Here is an 18,721-nt window from a genome sequence, read left to right as displayed (position 1 = left end):
CCACTCCGAGCACCCTGGCCCATGTTTCTGGTCTGAACCAGGACAGTAGCCTCCTGGCTGGCTCCTTGCTTCTGCTTCACCTTGTAAAAGCTGCACTGGACAGCATTCCTCCTCTGCTGGAACCTTGACTGAACACGGAGGCTGGCATACTTTTTACCACTTCAACTTCATTTCCTTGACTCTCCTTGTTCACTCAGTTCCAGCCATGTGGCTCCTCAAACTTGCTGTTTGTACTCACCTCAGAGGTTCGGAACCTACTGTTCTCTTTGCCTCAAGTATTTTCCCCCTTGAATTCTGCATGGTCCGTTTTTCATCTCTTCTGGCTTTTCTCTCAAGTGGAGTCTCAGTGAGGCCTTACCCAGCCAAGCTATTTAACAGTGGATATACAATCTCCATTCCTTGCTTTTTCTCCACAGCACTTTCCCCTTTGACATACCATGTATGTTACTTGTTTATTGTCTGTTTCTCTTGTTGGAATGAAGAAAAGAGTTGTTTTGTTTCCGTCTTCCCCGCTGTTCTAGCAGCCCCGCTTGGAGCAAAGCCTGTCACGGTGCAGACACTCACTAGACACTTGTTGAATTAATGAGTGACAGATTCTCCGAACAGAGGGGCTGGAAAACACTGCTCCTACCTCACCCAAACTGGCACCCCACCCTCCTGGGCTCATCCTCTGTCCCGGGAACTTGCTTTATTTTTCTTCACATTTTGACCGTTATGTACTATTGGTTCTTGGGTGTCTCCTCCGCTAGAAAGTGAGTGAGTCCCTGGAGAACAATAACTTTTTGTTCTCTGCTGTACCTGGAGTCCAGGGCTTCAATGCATGTAAGTGGGATGAACAGGGGCAAACCTGAGTGGGCGCTTCTCTCCAGAGAACAGGTATGATCAACGTTTTTGACCCAGGTGTTTTGGATCGCGCTTTAGGTTACCAAAAACCCCTTCTGAATAAGTGCCAGGAGGAGAATCAAGTACAAAACCTTCGCTACCAGGCCCTCGTGGATGTGCGAGTTCGGTCCCAAGGAATTTGCGTTTAGCGAATCCCCCGCGGCCAAGCCACCATTTCCCGGGGTAAGCTGATGCGCCGTCCAGAGCGGTGACTCTCGGGGCGTGTGGAGCTAGGCGGGGGCGGGCTGGGTAGGGAGGGGGCCCTGTCTCCCAGGGACGATGCACACGTGTTCGGCGCTCTATCTGGAGGGGCTGTGCTTTGCTGTGGGCTGGGGGCCAGGCCGCCCGACTACTGTCTAGGCCGCCGGACACGGCGCGTAAAATGCACGCGCGTGGGTCGCCACTGAACCACACGCCTCCTGCTAGATGTGAATCTAGGCGAACAGCCTTGTTTACCTGGAATTCAAACCTAACCTGCGTCCCGGACCTCACCGGCCGCCCTTCCTGTGATGCGCAGGCCGGACCCCGCCGGAGGCGACCGGGGCGGAGCTGAGCCCGCCCAGGGAACGAACGGTCCGCAAGCCCGTCTGCCCCGCGGGCCCCAAGGGCTCAGGCGGCCGGCGGGGCTGGCCTCATCGCGCCGTTCTGCTCCCCCAACCCGCGGTGGGCCTACCCGCCGTGCTGCCGGCCCGGGCCGCAGATCACCCGCCCTACGGAGAGAGGCTCCGGGCCCAACGAGCAGACACCCGCGCAGCCGGGGCGAGCGGGAGCGCGCGGGCAGGAGGTGGTTGCGCCTTCCGTTCCCGAGCCCCTCTAGGCGTCGCGGCGGCCGGCGTCTCGATGGCCGCCTGGGCCGGGGGCGGGGCCTGGGCGTGTCTGGGACGGGGCGCGGAAGGCGGGCGGAGGCGCGACCAGCGCTCTTGTGCCGGACGTTGCGCGGCCGCGACGCCAGACGCCGGAGCGGACGCGGCCCTCCCTGCTTGGTGTTACCTCGCGTCCGGCGCGGCCCCGCGAGACGCCGTCGCATGTAGGCGTTTCCTGCTCGTGTCGCGGACCTGCCTCGGTCGGGTGCGGGAGCGGCGGAACTGGCGTTGCGTTTTCTCAACGGCGCCCGAGGTGTTGGCCCTATTGCCGCGCTCAGACGGTGGGCGGACGGCGACGGCGCAGTGAGGGAGACAATGGGTTTCCAGGCACCGCGCCCTGACGGCCGCACGGGGGCGCTCCCGCTGCGAACGGAGTGGTGGTGCCGGGGGCGGGCTCGGCCGGGCGGGGGCGTGGCCCGGTCGAGGCGGAGCCTGTGGGCGGGGCTTGGAGGCGCGGGGTTTATGGGCGGGGCTGGCGGACCACAGGGGCGGAGCGGGTGTCGGGCGGGCGGCTGCGGACCTGCGTGAGGGCGGGATGGGCGGAAACGCGGCGGGGGCGGGGGCGGGGCCAGGGTGGGGTGTATGGCTCCCGCTCCCTGTGGTGGACACGCGGCGGGCACAGGCCTGCCGGGCTGCTGTCCCTGCTTGTGGGATCGCTGAGGGCCTTTGTTTCCCCCTTTCGTGGTTTTCAGTGGTTATTGAGCTGGAGGAAGAAGGGAGGGGACCTAACCTAACCTCACCAAGGCCTTTCCTGAGCTGCTGTGCACCTGGCTCAGCTTTGAAACATTTACAAAAAAATTTTTTTAATGTCAATTTGAAATAATTACAGAATTTGAAAAAGTGAAACTTAATGCAAAGAGTTAGCACCGCTATTCACCTTGGTTCCCGTACATGAGCTTCTTACTTAACAGAACTGCTAGCAAAGCCGGGACGCGAACATCTGCGGTCTTAGGATCGGCTGCTCCTCTCGCCCTTTGTGGTGTAGGGCCCAGGTCAGGCCGAGTTGCATGTCCTTGTCTGGTTTCACTGGGGAAATTTACATTTTTTAAACAGTGGAGGCCCCCTTCCTCCTAAGATCCTTCATAGTGGCCCTAGGAGCACCAGGTCTCAAGGAGTCTTTTCTTCTGGGTGCCAGGGTCAGTCGGGAATGTCCGGCTGTGCCTCCGGACAGCCCTGCACAGGGGGTCTCCCTTTGCACCCTGATCTTTCTGGCCCCGGGCGTTCAGCCTTTGCTGGTCTCTTCCTACCTCTCAGGCTGATCACCTTCTGCCCTGTGGACTCTAAAATTCCTCCTTGGCTATCTTCCTTCGCAGTCTGGGCTTAGTCTCTGGTTGATCTCTTGTGGCTTCAAGGAATCTTGTGTCTGAGCACTCCGCAAATGGTCAAAAACCCCCCAGGCCATTCCGCTGTTGCAGACTTGGAGCGCCTATGGTCGGCCTAATGCTTTTCTTGGTTATCTCAAAAGCATCTCCATCTTAATGTGTGCAAAATGCAGCTTCAGGTCACCCACATCTGGTCCCCTTATAGTGCGCCCAGCCTCTGCGAATGGCAGCACCCTACCCCAGCCACTCAGCCTGAGCCCAGGAGCCCTCCCTCATCGGCCCTTCCTTCCTCTGTCCCCCACTCAATCCAGACTTGTCTCTAATTTTTGAATCCCCCTCGGCCTGCCCACTTTTCTCCATAGGCACCACCATCTGCCTTTCTGTCTGCTTCCTTCAGTTGTCCACACCACAGTCAGAATAAGCTTGTTAAAATGAGAAACCCGTGCGTCATGCTTTGCCTGTTATCTTTGTGGAGCACTCTTTGTTCTAGGGCAGGTCTCCTTAACGGCTGCTTCAAGGTCCCGCACAGCTGGTCCAGCCTCTTCTTGCATCCTCTCTCAAGCTGACTGCTTTGCTCTCCCCTCATTTGCTGTTCCCTCTGCCTGGGATTCTGTTCCTTGCCTATTGGGGAATTCTTACTATTCCTGCGGATCTGTCTCTTCATACTTTGCTTAGAGAAGTGTTCTGTAACTTCCTCCCTGATGAGGTCCATGTCTTGTTTTGTAGGTCCTGATCTGTCCCACCTCCTCTCCTTGGTAGCCCTGCTTTGGTGGCAATTTTATACCTACATGCTTGTCAGCTCTCAGACACTCCTGGTGTTTTGAAATGTTGGGGTACTTAATATGCCTAGCAGCCTCTGGGGCATTGTTCTCATTGGGAATTTGCTTAGCCCGTAGGGGCACAGCTTACTCTTGTCTCACTCCTCTGTTGATTATGTCAGGCAGGGCAGGAAGGACGGAGAAGCCACATGGGAGGGAATAGAGGGCCTGGACAGTGCAAACGGAGGGCCCTTACGGGGAGAAATGGCTGCTCCTGCCCTTCCTGCTTAGCTACCTCCCGTCCTGGCTGAGTCCACCATATGAACTGACCCGCCATTGACGGACATTTCCTGTGTCAGAGATGCTCTAGGAATGTTTTGGTCAGTCCCACATTTTGGTTCTGTTCTGAACAGCTGACAAGAGCCAGAAGGTGAAATTTCCGGCAGCTGCAGGATGAGCAGGAGGGGGCGCCCTGGAGCATGGCCATCTGCTCTCAGCGTGAGTTGAGCTAAGCAAGTATTTACTGGGTGCCTGCCACGTACCAGGAGTGGTGTTGTCTTCTGGGGCCACAAAGGTAATTAAGTTCTGTGCCCACCCTGCCACCTGGGCATGTGGTGGAGTCCGAATGGAGTGACGGAGGTGAGAGTGGGAGCAAAGGACGCTGCACGGGGCGGCCCGAGCCAAGGCTGGGCACCTGGCTCTGAGTACCTTGACCTTGGTCTGGGGCCTGAGGGAGTGTGACCTGGGGAGGTTCCTGGTAGGCTGTGCGAGGGGCTGGTGTCTGTCCTCACCAGCTGGGGGCTGTCGCTGAGTGTGGTGAGTGACAAGACCCGGCCTAGGGCACAAAAGAGGAAAAGGAGATGAGCTGAGCCGCTAAAAAGGCAACACGGGTCACAGTCCTAACCCAAACCGGCCGCACGTGGGGAAAAGTCAGTCTGATTCTTATCAAATATACTGAAACTCCGCTTCCTACTGAGGTACCCCTTCGTCAGACATTTCCGTGGTAAATGTATGGCTGCTACGGTAGGTGAGAGAAACAGATCACAGTGAGCCTCACGTCATTTCAGATTTTTCTGCCAAACCATCTGTTGCCAAGTTCTGAAGAAATGTTCAGTGTTCACAGAAGTTTTGACTTCTAGGAAATGTGGGTTAGAGGTTATAGGCCTGAAGCGATACCTACACATTTAGAGAGCCTGGCCTATTGTGCGTGCAGCACACACATTGGCTCTTACTGTCTTCACAGCAGCCCTGCGAGGGTCAGTGCCATGAAGATCCCATTTTACAGGTGAGGAGATGAGGGCACAGAGAAGGTAAGTGACATGCCTGTCATCACACAGCCCATCGCTGGTGAATCCATAGTCCCCATCCCTACCAGGCTGCAAACTTGGGAATGGGAGGTCTGGTTGGGCAGTGAGCTTTCCTCCGAAGCTGGGGGAAGTTAAGTGCGATGTCCAGCAGACCTGAGGAGGATGTGGGTGGGGAGGTGCCATGTGGACAGCTAGGATGTGGGCTGGCTGGGCTTTGACAAAGTTCAGGTAAGCAGCGTCATAAAGGTTGTGTATGGAGCTTCATGGAGACTTTAGAGGGGCTATAACTGCATTCTGATTTTCTTCCTCTAGCTGTGCAAGATGTGTGCTCTGGAGCCCCACAGATGAATGTTTTCAGCCGGCCGCTGCCTTGTCCCTGCAGACTGCACACCCCTGAGTGGGTCAGTGCCATAGAGTTGCTCACAGGAGTGCAGGTACCCCTGTGCTGCGCTGTGTGCACGTGTGAGTGTGCAAAATATGCATCCAGATAAATTAGAAGAACAGGTTAAGAAAGAATGGGACAATTTTGAATATCCCACTCATTTTAAGAAAGAGAACCTTATCAAAACCTTACAAGCCCGTGTGTGTCTGCCCATCGCCTCTTTGCAGAGGTAACTGCTCTGCTCAAGTTCCTCTTAGTCACTTCCTCGCTTTTCTTTAGGGTTTTCCTGTGTGTACGTGTGTATCTCCAGATAATATATATGTTCTAGTCTTGTTTAACTTGGTCCTTAGAAAATGAAATCATAGCACATTTTCTGGTGTTTTATTTTGTTTGCTTGGGTGTTTGTGAGATTGGATCGGCGATGTGCGTGACTAAAGTTCTTCATTCGCTTTCCCTCTTGTACCATTGCATCCGTTCTGTTCGTGGAGTGAGGCTGCCTCTGGTTTTCATTCTTGGAAAGAAACTGCTGCCGTGGGCCTTCTTGCCCTGGTCTCCAGGGTACAGGTGCGGAAATTCCTCCCAGCCAGTGGTTCTCAAACAGGATGGGGTTTGGGTGGGGAGGGGAGCTCAGGGGATGGGGACACAGGTTGTCACAGCTGAGAGACCGGCCACAGCCGTCTCCGTGGGTGGAGGCCAGGTGTACTGCTCAGCGTCCTGCCATGCCCAGGGCAGCTCCTACCTCTCCCCGCTCTGCTCTCCTGGACACTGAAGAATTGTCCGGCCCCAAATGCCAGTGCCGAGGCTGAGAAGCCCTGCTCCAGGGTGAACACTGAGGGTGGGCTGCAGGTGGGTGGGGTTGTACACGTCCAGCGTTAGTAGACACTAATGCACTATGCACATTCCCTCCAGTGCCATAGGGTCCTTGCGATACTCCTTGTAACCTGGTACTGCCTGCCTTTAAAATCTTTGCCAACATGGTACACGTGAAATTATATTTCATGGTTTTAATTTCATTTCCTAAATAGTCACGGTGATTGGGCAGATTTCCCTGTCTGCCTGAAGTCTCTATTTCTTCTGAGAACTGGCTCCTGGTATCCCTTTGCCTGTTTTCCTGTTGTGTTATTTGTGCTTCTCTTAATTACTCCTGGGATTTCTTTGTATATCCTAGATTCTATCTCCTAGTTATAAATCCCTTATATTTGTTGCATATAACTGTTCTTCTGATAAAAGAAAAGTCCTTAATTTAAATGTAGTAGAATTTATTGATCATTTTCTTTGTGATTAGTGCTTTTTTTGGGCAGGTGGGGGTACCTGCTTGTTGCCCCAGTGAGTGGGGGCCTCCACCTCAAGCAGGGCTGGTGCCAAGTCACAGACCGGGGACTCAGATCAGCAGGTTTGCCACGGGGCTCAAACGTGAATGTCTCCCGCTGGCTCACTGGGAGACTGGTGGAGAGGGGCTGAAGCCAAGTCTCAGAACACTTTGGGGTCCACACCCTGTGCTGAGGTTAGCAGGCCAGCAACCAGAGACAGTGGGGGAGCAGGACTGAGAACAGGGCTAAACCCTGATCACAGGGCTGCCTCAGGATCTGGACTGGCCGCTGGCTGGCGGGCCTGTTACCGGAGGCATGGACAGTGGCTCTCTGAGTCCCTCTGCATGTGGGCCTGGATCCGAGTGGGAGCCCCTTTGTCTGCCAGGCTGTATTTGCTGAGCTTGCCAGCAGGGGCTCAGGCCTGTCTTTTCAGAACAGTCTCCATCGTGGGGTTCTCTGGTTCGTGGTTCCTGAAGCTCCTGTGAGGGTGCCGTAGTCTGCGGCTGGCCGCCAGGTCATGGTTTTTGTGGGGTGGAGCACACGGGGGCTCCCATTCCACTGTCATGGGCATGACATCACTGCTGCTGTCTGTTTGTCAGGACCAAACATGTCAGTTCAGCTTGCAGGTCTCAGCGATGTTGCCTGATCATTAATCATTGGAAGAGGTGTGCCAAAATCTCTCACTGCTGATCAACTTGTCAATTTCTGTAGTTGTCTTAATTTTCACTCTATTTTGAAGTCATGTTATTAGATGCATAAAGTTTAAAATTATATTTTTCCGGTATGTCAAAACTTTTTCCCCTATTTGTCTGATTATGCTTTTGTTTTTGTTTTATGTTATTTTTAATTGTAAAAAGCACACAAAATAAAATGGATTACCTTAACCACTTTTAAGTGTACATTTTAGTAGTGTTAAGTACACTCGCATTGTCATGCAACCGTCTCCAGAGCTTTTTCATCTTGCAACACTGAAACTCTGTACCCACTCAACATCAGCTCCCCATTTTCCCCTCCACCTGTTATGGAAAACCTGGACTGGATCACTGACAGAAGAACCAAGTGGCACTCGGAGGTCTTGGAGTGCTGAGGTTTTATTCTTACACCGGCAGGCTCAGAGGGGAGTAATCTCCCAAGGTCTGAGCCCTGAGCACAAGCAAGGGAGCAATTTATATTATTTTGATATGTGGCATTTCAGCATGTTCAGGGCAAAAGAGGAGCCTGGAGGAGGGGAGGGGGATGCTGGGAGGGCTTTGCCAACCAGAGGAAAAAAGTGGTTTGCTGACTTTGATGGCTGTTTTGAATATTTTCCTTATCACACCCAAACATGGTAACCACCATTCACTCTCTATTTCTATGAATTTAAATACTTTAGATATTTCATATGAGTGGAATTCATCTTTTGGTGACTGGTTTATTTCACTTAGGCAATTACCCTTCTTTCATCCATGTTGTAACATATGACAAGATTTATTTCCTTTTTAAGGCGAAGTAATATTCAAGTGAAGATATATACCACCCTTTTTTTATCCATTCATCTGCAGATGAACATTAACTCCCACCTTGGCTATTGTGAATAATGCTTTTATGAACATGGGTGTCTCTTTGAGATCCTGCTTTTAATTCTTTTATGCCCAGATGTGGGATTGCTGGATCATATGGTAGTGCACTTCTCAATTTTTTGAGAAACCTCCATACTTTATTACAGAGTGGCTGCACCGCTTTACATTTGCGTCAGCACTGTACAACTATTCTAATTTTTCCACATCCTTGCCAGCATTTCTTATTTTCTGTTTTTTCGATGGTCAGCCTAGAGGGGGTGAGGTGATATCTCATTGTGGTATTGATTTGCATTTTTCTAATGATTAATGATAATGATATTGAGCATTGTTTCATATTTATTGGCCATTCATCTATCTTCTTTAGAGAAATAGCTATAGGTTCTTTGTCTATTTTCTAATTGTTGTTAAGTTGTAGGAGTTCTCTTTATATATTTTAGGTATGAACTTTTCATCAGATACATGATTTGCACATATTTCCTTCCATTCCATGAATTGTCTGCTTTCTTGATTGTATCCTTTGATGTACTTTTAAGTTTGATCTAGTCTCATTGGTATATATTTGCTTTTGCTGCCTGAAATTTTGATGTCATATTCAAGAAATTATTTCTAGATCTACGTCATAAATCTTTTCCCCTGTGTTTTCTTCTAAGAGTTTTGAAATTTTAACTCGTTTAGGTCTTTGGTACACGTTGACTTATTTTTTGTATATAGTGTATATATATATATACACACTATATATACCCTTTGTATATATAAGGGCCCAGCTTATTCTTTTGCATGTGGATATCCAGTCTTTACAACCCCATTTGTTAAAGGAGATGGTCCTTTCCTTATTGAGTGGTCTTGATATTCTTTTTGAAGATTACCTAACTCTGTACATGAGGGTTTATTTCTGGCTGTCTATTCTGATTCATTGGTCTGTATGCCTGTCTTTATGCCAGTACCACTCTGTTTTGATATCTGTGAGTCCTCCAACTTTGTTCTTTTTCAAAATTGTTTTGGCTATTTGGGGGTCTCTTGGTAGTCAGTGTAATTTTAGGATAGATTTTTTTTTATTTCTGAAAAAGCCACTATTGGCATTTTTTTTTTTTAATAATTATTTTTTATTGAAGGGTAGTTGACACACAGTATTACATTACATTAGTTTCAGGTGTACAACATAGTGATTCAACATTTATATACATGACAGTTCTAGGTACCAGCTATCACCCTACCAAGCTGTTACAATATCTTGACTATATTCCTTATGCTATACATTACATCCCGGTTACTTATTTATTTTACCATTGGAAGTGTGTACTTTTTTTTTTTTTGTGAGGGCATCTCTCATATTTATTGATCAAATGGTTGTTAACAACAATAAATAAAATTTTGTATAGGGGAGTCAATGCTCAATGCACAATCATTAATCCACCCCAAGCCTAACTTTCGTCAGTCTCCAATCTTCTGAGGCATAACAAACAAGTTCTTACATGGAGAACAAATTCTTACATAGTGAATAAGTAACATAGTGAACAGTACAAGGGCAGTCATCATGCATTATGAACTATAAACAGTTCAAATATGAATACTCATTTGATTTTTATACTTGATTTATATGTGGATACAACATTTCTCTCTTTATTATTATTATTTTTAATAAAATGCTGAAGTGGTAGATGGATACAAGATAAAGGTAGAAAACATAGTTTAGTGTTGTAAGGGAGCAAATGTAGATGATCAGGTGTGTGCCTGTAGACTATGTGTTAATCCAAGCTAGACAAGGGCAATAAAACATCCACGTATGCAGAAGATTTCTCTCAGAACAGGGGGGGTGAGGTTCTAAGCTTCACCTCTGTTGATCCCCAATTTCTCACCTGATGGCCCCCCTGCGACTGTGCCTGTCTTAGGTTGATCCTCCCTTGAGGAATCTTACCCGTCTCTGGCTAACCAGTCATCTTCCGGGGCCATACAGGGAAATGTAAAGTTGGTAAGTGAGAGAGAAGCCTTATTGTTTGAAATGGTTAGCCTTTTATTTCTTTGCATATTTATGCCCTGTAGCTTCTATGCCCAGCATTTGTCTTGAGGTATCTTTACCACTTGGAAGAATTATGATACTCGGTAAATTTGATATGAGGCACAAATTCTATTTAAGGGTTGTAATTAGGAAGGAAGAAGAAAAGCTATAGAAGTAGCAGGCGAAAGAAAACATGGGAAGATTGATTATTTCTTTGACATATCTTCTTGTAGAGTAACTTCAGCATGTATAGGTTTTAAGCTACTACTTAAATTGCGCACACACATTAACATAATAGGAGTATAGTTACATAACCAAAGCATATCTGTAATTACCAGCCATCTCCAGTGAAACCAAGAAAACCAGTTAGGTACCTTAGGCATTTGTGAAAACATCTATGATATGGTGGATATTGTACAACTGAACTTGAACAGTCTGGGAGAAATCAGACAAATTAAAACAACCCATTCCTGGGGAATGTTCACATCCCTTATGTTCTTTTAACAGTAAATAGTCTGTAGTTGTGAGATTTTGGAGTGCTACAATTTGCACTTCTCCTAATTCTTGGTTGAGTTCCAACAGTATAGACCCAGTCAAATTTGTTGTTTTACTGTATGCACAGGCCAGCTTAAATATCTCCTTCATTCCCATGGCAAGTCCAGGAGCTGGTGGGATGAGTGCATCTACAGCTGTAGCAGTGCGTGGATCTTTGTTGGGGTTTTTTGATGATCATCTTCTGGCATGAGTCTTCCAAAGAGTGCTGATGTTGGAAGTTCTTTTTCATATCGTATCTTAGTTCATTTTTGGGGTAGCCCAATTAGGCTTTGATCCTCTGTATAAACACAAACAGACCCTTTGCCTACACTTTTATATGCCCTTTATACCCTTGTGTAGAACTCATTGGAGGTCACCACACAGGAACTGCCCTTTTTTTTTTTTTGGTATCACTAATCTGCACTTACATGACGAATATTATGTTTACTAGGCTCTCCCCTATACCAGGTCCCCCCTATAAACCCCTTTACAGTCACTGTCCATCAGCATAGCAAAATGTTGTAGAATCACTACTTGCCTTCTCTGTGTTTTACAGCCCTCCCCTTTCTCCCACCCCCCCATGCATGCTAATCTTAATACTCCCCTTCTTCTTCCCACCCCCTTATCCCTCCCTACCCACCCATCCTCTCCAGTGCCTTTCCCTTTGGTACCTGTTAGTCCATTCTTGAGTTCTGTGATTCTGCTGCTGTTTTGTTCCTTCAGTTTTTCCTTTGTTCTTATATTCCACAGATGAGTGAAATCATTTGGTATTTCTCTTTCTCCGCTTGGCTTGTTTCACTGAGCATAATACCCTCCAGCTCCATCCATGTTGCTACAAATGGTAGGATTTGCCCTTTTCTTATGGCTGAGTAGTATTCCATTGTGTATATGTACCACATCTTCTTTATCCATTCATCTATCGATGGACATTTAGGTTGCTTCCAATTCATGGCTATTGTAAATAGTGCTGCAATAAACATAGGGGTGCACTGGTCTTTCTCATACTTGATTGCTGCATTCTTAGGGTAAATTCCTAGGAGTGCAATTCCTGGGTCAAATGGTAAGTCTGTTTTGAGCATTTTGATGTACCTCCATACTGCTTTCCACAATGGTTGAACTAATTTACATTCCCACCAGCAGTGTAGGAGGGTTCCCCTTTCTCCACAGCCTCGCCAACGTTTGTTGTTGGTTGTCTTTTGGATGGCAGCCATCCTTACTGGTGTGAGGTGATACCTCATTGTAGTTTTAATTTGCATTTCTCTGATAATTAGCGATGTGGAGCATCTTTTCATGTGTCTGTTGGCCATCTGTATTTCTTTTTTGGAGAACTGTTCAGTTCCTCTGCCCATTTTTTAATTGGGTTATTTGTTTTTGTTTGTTGAGGCGTGTGAGCTCTTTATATATTCTGGACGTCAAGCCTTTATCGGATCTGTCATTTTCAAATATATTCTCCCATACTGTAGGGTTCCTTTTTGTTCTATTGATGGTGTCTTTTGCTGTACAGAAGCTTTTCACCTTGATATAGTCCCACTTACTCATTTTTGCTGTTGTTTTCCTTGCCCGGGGAGATATGTTCAAGAAGAGGTCACTCATGTTTATGTCTAAAAGGATTTTGCCTATGTTTTCTTCCAAGAGTTTAATGGTTTCATGGCTTACATTCAGGTCTTTGATCCATTTTGAGTTTACTTTTGTATATGGGGTTAGACAATGGTCCAGTTTCATTCTCCTACATGTAGCTGTCCAGTTTTGCCAGCACCATCTGTTGAAGAGACTGTCATTTCGCCATTGTATGTCCATGGCCCCTTTATCAAATATTAATTGACCATATATGTCTGGGTTAATGTCTGGATTCTCTAGTCTGTTCCATTGGTCTGTGGCTCTGTTCTGGTGCCAGTACCAAATTGTCTTGATTACTATGGCTTTATAGTAGAGCTTGAAGTTGGGGAGTGTGATCCCCCCTACTTTATTCTTCTTTCTCAGGATTGCTTTGGCTATTTGGGGTCTTTGGTGTTTCCATATGAATTTTTGAATTATTTGTTCCAGTTCATTGAAGAATGTTGCTGGTAGTTTCATAGGGATTGCATCAAATCTGTATATTGCTTTGGGCAGGATGGCCATTTTAACGATATTAATTCTTCCTAGCCACGAGCATGGGATGAGTTTCCATCTGTTAGTGTCCCCTTTAATTTCTCTTAAGAGTGACTTGTAGTTTTCAGAGTATAAGTCTTTCACTTCTTTGGTTAGGTTTATTCCTAGGTATTTTATTTTTTTTGATACAATTGTGAATGGAGTTGTTTTCCTGATTTCTCTTTCTGTTGGTTCATTGTTAGTATATAGGAAAGCCACAGATTTCTGTGTGTTGATTTTGTATCCTGCAACTTTGCTGTATTCCGATATCAGTTCTAGTAGTTTTGGGGTGGAGTCTTTAGGGTCTTTTATGTACAGTATCATGTCATCTGCAAATAGTGACAGTTTAACCTCTTCTTTACCAATCTGGATTCCTTGTATTTCTTTATTTTGTCTGATTGCCGTGGCTAGGACCTCCAGTACTATGTTAAATAACAGTGGAGAGAGTGGGCATCCCTGTCTAGTTCCCGATCTCAGAGGAAATGCTTTCAGCTTCTCGCTGTTCAATATAATGTTGGCTGTGGGCTTATCATAGATGGCCTTTATTATGTTGAGGTACTTGCCCTCTATTCCCATTTTGCTGATAGTTTTTAACATGAATGGATGTTGAACTTTGTCAAATGCTTTGTCAGCATCTATGGAGATGATCATGTGGTTTTTGTCTTTCTTTTTGTTGATGTGGTGGATGACGTTGATGGACTTTCGAATGTTGTACCATCCTTGCATCCCTGGGATGAATCCCACTTGGTCATGGTGTATGATCCTTTTGATGTATTTTTTAATTCGGTTTGCTAATATTTTGTTGAGTATTTTTGCATCTACGTTCATCAGGGATATTGGTCTGTAGTTTTCTTTTTTGGTGGGGTCCTTGCCTGGTTTTGGTATTAGGGTGATGTTAGCTTCATAGAATCAGTTTGGGAGTATCCCCTCCTCCTCTATTTTTTGGAAAACTCTAAGGAGAATGGGTATTATGTCTTCCCTGTATGTCTGATAAAATTCCGTGGTAAATCCATCTGGCCCGGGGGTTTTGTTCTTTGGTAGTTTTTTGATTACCACTTCAATTTCGTTGCTGGTAATTGGTCTGTTTAGAGTTTCTGTTTCTTCATGGGTCAATCTTGGAAGGTTGTATTTTTCTAGGAAGTTGTCCATTTCTCCTAGGTTTTCCAGCTTGTTAGCATATAGGTTTTCATAGTATTCTCTAATAATTCTTTGTATTTCTGTGAGGTCCGTCGTGATTTTTCCTTTCTCATTTCTGATGCTGTTGATTTGTGTTGACTCTCTTTTTTTCTTAATAAGTCTGGCTAGAGGCTTATCTATTTTGTTTATTTTCTCGAAGAACCAGTTCTTGGTTTCATTGATTTTTGCTATTGTTTTATTCTTCTCAATTTTATTTATTTCTTCTCTGATCTTTATTATGTCCCTCCTTCTGCTGACCTTAGGCCTCATCTGTTCTTCTTTTTCCAATTTTGATAATTGTGACATTAGACCATTCATTTGGGATTGCTCTTCCTTTTTTAAATATGCTTGGATTGCTATATACTTTCCTCTTAAGACTGCTTTTGCTGTGTCCCACAGAAGTTTGGGCTTAGTGTTGTTGTCATTTGTTTCCATATATTGCTGGATCTCCATTTTGATTTGGTCATTGATCCATTGATTATTTAGGAGAGTGTTGTTAAGCCTCCATGTGTTTGTGAGCCTGTTTGCTTTCTTTGTACAGTTTATTTCTAGTTTTATGCCTTTGTGGTCTGAAAAGTTGGTTGGTAGGATTTCAATCTTTTGGAATTTTCTGAGGCTCTTTTTGTGGCCTAGTATGTGGTCTATTCTGGAGAATGTTCCATGTGCACTTGAGAAGAATGTATATCCTGTTGCTTTTGGATGTAGAGTTCTATAGATGTCTATTAGGTCCATCTGGTCTACTGTGTTGTTCAGTGCTGCTGTGTCCTTACTTATTTTCTGCCTGGTGGATCTATCCTTTGGGGTGAGTGGTGTGTTGAAGTCTCCTAGAATGAACGCATTGCAGTCTATATCCCCCTTTAGTTCTGTTAGTATTTGTTTCACATATGCTGGTGCTCCTGTGTTGGGTGCATATATATTTAGAATGGTTATATCCTCTTGTTGGATTGAGCCCTTTATCATTATATTTCTTTATCTCTTGTTACTTTCTTTGTTTTGAAGTCTATTTTTTCTGATATTAGTACTGCAACCCCTGCTTTCTTCTTGCTGTTGTTTGCTTGAAATATGTTTTTCCATCCCTTGAGTTTTAGTCTGTACATGTCTTTGGGTTTGAGGTGAGTTTCTTGTAAGCAGCATATAGATGGGTCTTGCTTTTTTATCCATTCTATTACTCTGTGTCTTTTGATTGGTGCATTCAGCCCATTAACATTTAGGGTGACTATTGAAAGATATGTACTTATTGCCATTGCAGGCTTTAAATTCGTGGTTACCAAAGGTTCAAGGTTAGCCTCTTTAGTATCTTACTGCCTAACTTAGCTCGCTTATTGAGCTGTTATATACACTGTCTGGAGATTCTTTTCTTCTCTCCCTTCTTATTCCTCCTCCTCGATTCTTCATATGTTGAGTGTTTTGTGCTGTGCTCTTTCTAGGAGTGCTCCCATCTAGAGCAGTCCCTGTAAGATGTTCTGTAGAGGTGGTTTGTGGAAAGCAAATTCCCTCAGCTTTTGTTTGTCTGGGAATTGTTTAATCCCACCGTCATATTTGAATGATAGTCGTCCTGGATACAGTATCCTTGGTTCAAGGCCCTTCTGTTTCATTGTATTAAATATATCATGCCATTCTCTTCTGGCCTGTAGGGTTTCTGTCGAGAAGTCTGATGTTAGCCTGATGGGTTTCCCTTTATAGGTGACCTTTTTCTCTCTAGCTGCCTTTAAAACTCTTTCCTTGTCCTTGATCTTTGCCATTTTAATTATTATGTGTCTTGGTGTTGTCCTCCTTGGATCCTTTCTGTTGGGGGTTCTGTGTATTTCCATGGTCTGTTCGATTATTTCCTCCCCCAGTTTTGGGAAGTTTTCAGCAATTATTTCTTGTAAGATACTTTCCATCTCTTTTCCTCTCTCTTCTTCTTCTGGAACCCCTATAATACGGATATTGTTCCTTTTGGATTGGTCACACAGTTCTCTTAATATTGTTTCATTCCTGGAGATCCTTTTGTCTCTCTCTCTGTCAGCTTCTATGCGTTCCTGTTCTCTGGTTTCAATTCCATCAATGGCCTCTTGCATCCTATCCATTCTGCTTATAAACCCTTCCTGAGTTTGTTTCATTTCTGTGAGCTCCTTTCTGGCATCTGTGATCTCCCTCCGGACTTCATCCCATTTCTCTTGCGTATTTCTCTGCATCTCTGTCAGCATGTTTATGATTCTTATTTTGAATTCTTTTTGAGGAAGACTGGTTAGGTCTGTCTCCTTCTCTGGTGTTGTCTCTGTGATCTTTGTCTGCCTGTAGCTTTGACTTTTCATGGTGATAGGAATAGTCTGCAGAACTGGGACGAGTGACGGCTGGAAGGACTTCCTTTCTTGTTGGTTTGTGGCCCTCCTCTCCTGGGAGAACAGCGGCCTCTAGTGGCTTGTGCTGCGCAGCTGCGCGCGGACAGGGTTTCTGCTTCCTGCCCGGCTGCTATGGAGTTAATCTCCGCTGTTGCTGTGGGCCTGGCCTGGCTCGGGCAGCTACTCCAAAATGGTGGAGTCGCGTTGGAGCAGGAGCGGCTGGGAGGCTATTTATCTCCGTAAGGGGCCTCCCTGCTCCCTGCAGTCCAGGGGTTAGGGTGCCCAGAGATCCCCGGATTCCCTACCTCTGGATTAAGTGTCCCGCCCTGCCCCTTTAAGACTCCCAAAAAGCACCTGCCAAAACAAAACAACAACCACCAAAAAAAAAAAAAAAAATTTTTTACATTAAAAAAAATTTTTTTTTAATTAAAAAAAAAAAAAAAGGTGGCCGCTCCTTTTTCTTTATTCTCCGGCGCCAGCCTCAGGCCTCTGCTCACTGGTCTTGCTGCCCTGTTTCCCTAGTATTGGGTTCCCTATCTCTTTAAGACTTCCAAAAAGCGCTCACCAAAACAAAGCAGGAAAAAAAAAAAATTGGCCCGCACTTTTCTTATGTCCTCCAGCGCCCGGCCTCCGTTGCCCGCTCACTGTTCTTGCTGCCCTGTTTTCCTAGTATCCAGGGCCCCCTGGGCATGTACTGTGTCTGGGCCCGGATGGCTGGGGCTGGGTGTTCGGCAGTCCTGGGCTCCGTCTCCCTCCCGCTCTGCTAATTCTTCTCCTGCCGGGAGTTGAGGGGATGGGCGCTCGGCTCCCGCCGGGCCGGGGCTTGTATCTTACCCCCTTCGCACGGCGCTGGGTTCTCTCAGGTGCGGATGTGGTCTGGATATTGTCCTGTGTCCTCTGGTCTTTATTCTAGGATGGGTTGTCTTTGTTATATTTTCATAGATATATGTGGTTTTGGGAGGAGATTTCTGCTGCTCTACTCAACGCCGCCATCTTCTGCCCCTCTAAAGCATTATTGGTAGGGCCCTGGCATGCTTGGTTTATTTCCTTTTGCTCCTGCACAAGTTTCTGGCTGAGGTACAGGAACTCATAACTGTGTTCCTCAGGTTTCTTGTTCCTTAGCCGGATATCTCCATATGGGTCTTCCTTATTCCACAGGGCCAAGTAAACCACTATTGGCATTTTAATAGAGATTTCATTGACTCTATAGATCACTTTGGGTAGTATTGACATATTAGCCCTCACTATTAAGATTTCCAATCCATGAACACAAAATGTCTTTATATATATATATTTTTTAATTGCTTTAATTTTTTTTCCATTGTACCACTCTTTCACCTCCTTAGGATTGTTCCTAAATATTTTAGTCTTTTCAATACTGTGGCAAACGGAGTTGTTTCTAATTTCCCCTTCAGTTTGTTCATTGTTAGGGTATAGAAATGCAATTGATTTTTGTATGTTGATTTTACATTCTGAAACTTTATTGAGTTTATTAGTTCTAACTTTTCTTTTGGATCTTTAGGGATTTCTACATTATAAGATCATGTCACTGAAAACAGAGATCATTCTAATTCTTCCTTTCTAATTTGGATGCCTTTTATTTATTATTCTTGCCTAATTGCTCTGACTAGGAATTCTAGTGCTATGTTGAGTAGAATGGCTAGAGAGGGAGGGCATCCTGGTTTGATCTGTTCTTAGAGAAAAAGTTTTCAGTCTTTCACTATTTCATGTGATGTTAGTAATTTTTTTTCACATATAGACTTTATTATTTGAGGTGGTTTTCTTCTGTTCCTAGTGTATCAAGTTTTTATCATGAAAGAGGGCTGGATCTTATTAAATGTTTTTTCTGTACCAATTGATATGAACAAACATTTTTGTATTTTGGTTCATGTGTCCTGTTATGTTAGTTGATTTTTTACATGTTAAACTATATTTGCATTCCAGAAGTAAATCCCACTCTGGTGGTGTAGAATCCTTTTACTGTGCTGTCGAATTTGCATTGTTAGTATTTTCTTGAGGATTTTTGCATCTATGTCATCAGTGGTATTAATCTTTAGTTTTCTTCTAGTGTCTTTGTCTGGCTCTGATACCTATTTTTCAGCTACAGAATTTGTTTGGTTCTTCTTCATAGTTTTTCTGTTTCCGTTAAGTAATCATTTTGTTCATTGCATTTCCTGATTT

The 18,721-nt window shown here is 45.5% G+C and overlaps 2 protein-coding genes across 5 annotated transcripts in view; both read left to right on the top strand.

The window, feature by feature from the left end:
• Positions 1-898: 898 nt before the first annotated feature.
• The window catches only part of LOC130680438 (olfactory receptor 2M3-like), a 138,023-nt gene continuing 120,200 nt past the window's right edge, over positions 899-18,721 (top strand). Inside the window, exon 1 of the mRNA XM_057491025.1 lies at positions 899-1,909. Within this exon, the coding sequence (XP_057347008.1) occupies positions 1,392-1,909 (518 nt within the window). The 5' untranslated portion in view covers positions 899-1,391. The remainder of the gene's footprint in view (positions 1,910-18,721) is intronic.
• PGBD2 (piggyBac transposable element derived 2) overlaps positions 2,341-18,721 on the top strand; it is a 39,140-nt gene continuing 22,759 nt past the window's right edge. The window contains exons 1-2 of one of the 4 annotated variants that reach the window (XM_057491022.1): positions 2,341-2,737; positions 4,239-5,566. The gene's annotated coding sequence lies outside the window, so the exon portion shown is untranslated. Of the gene's footprint in view, positions 2,738-3,191; positions 5,567-18,721 lie in introns of those variants that run through there. The other 3 variants (XM_057491024.1, XM_057491023.1, XM_057491021.1) reach the window with 3 other exon arrangements.

Source organism: Manis pentadactyla, chromosome 13 (genome assembly GCF_030020395.1).
Source record: "Manis pentadactyla isolate mManPen7 chromosome 13, mManPen7.hap1, whole genome shotgun sequence".
NCBI lineage: Eukaryota > Metazoa > Chordata > Mammalia > Pholidota > Manidae > Manis > Manis pentadactyla.
This window is presented reverse-complemented; position numbering and strand designations above follow the sequence as displayed.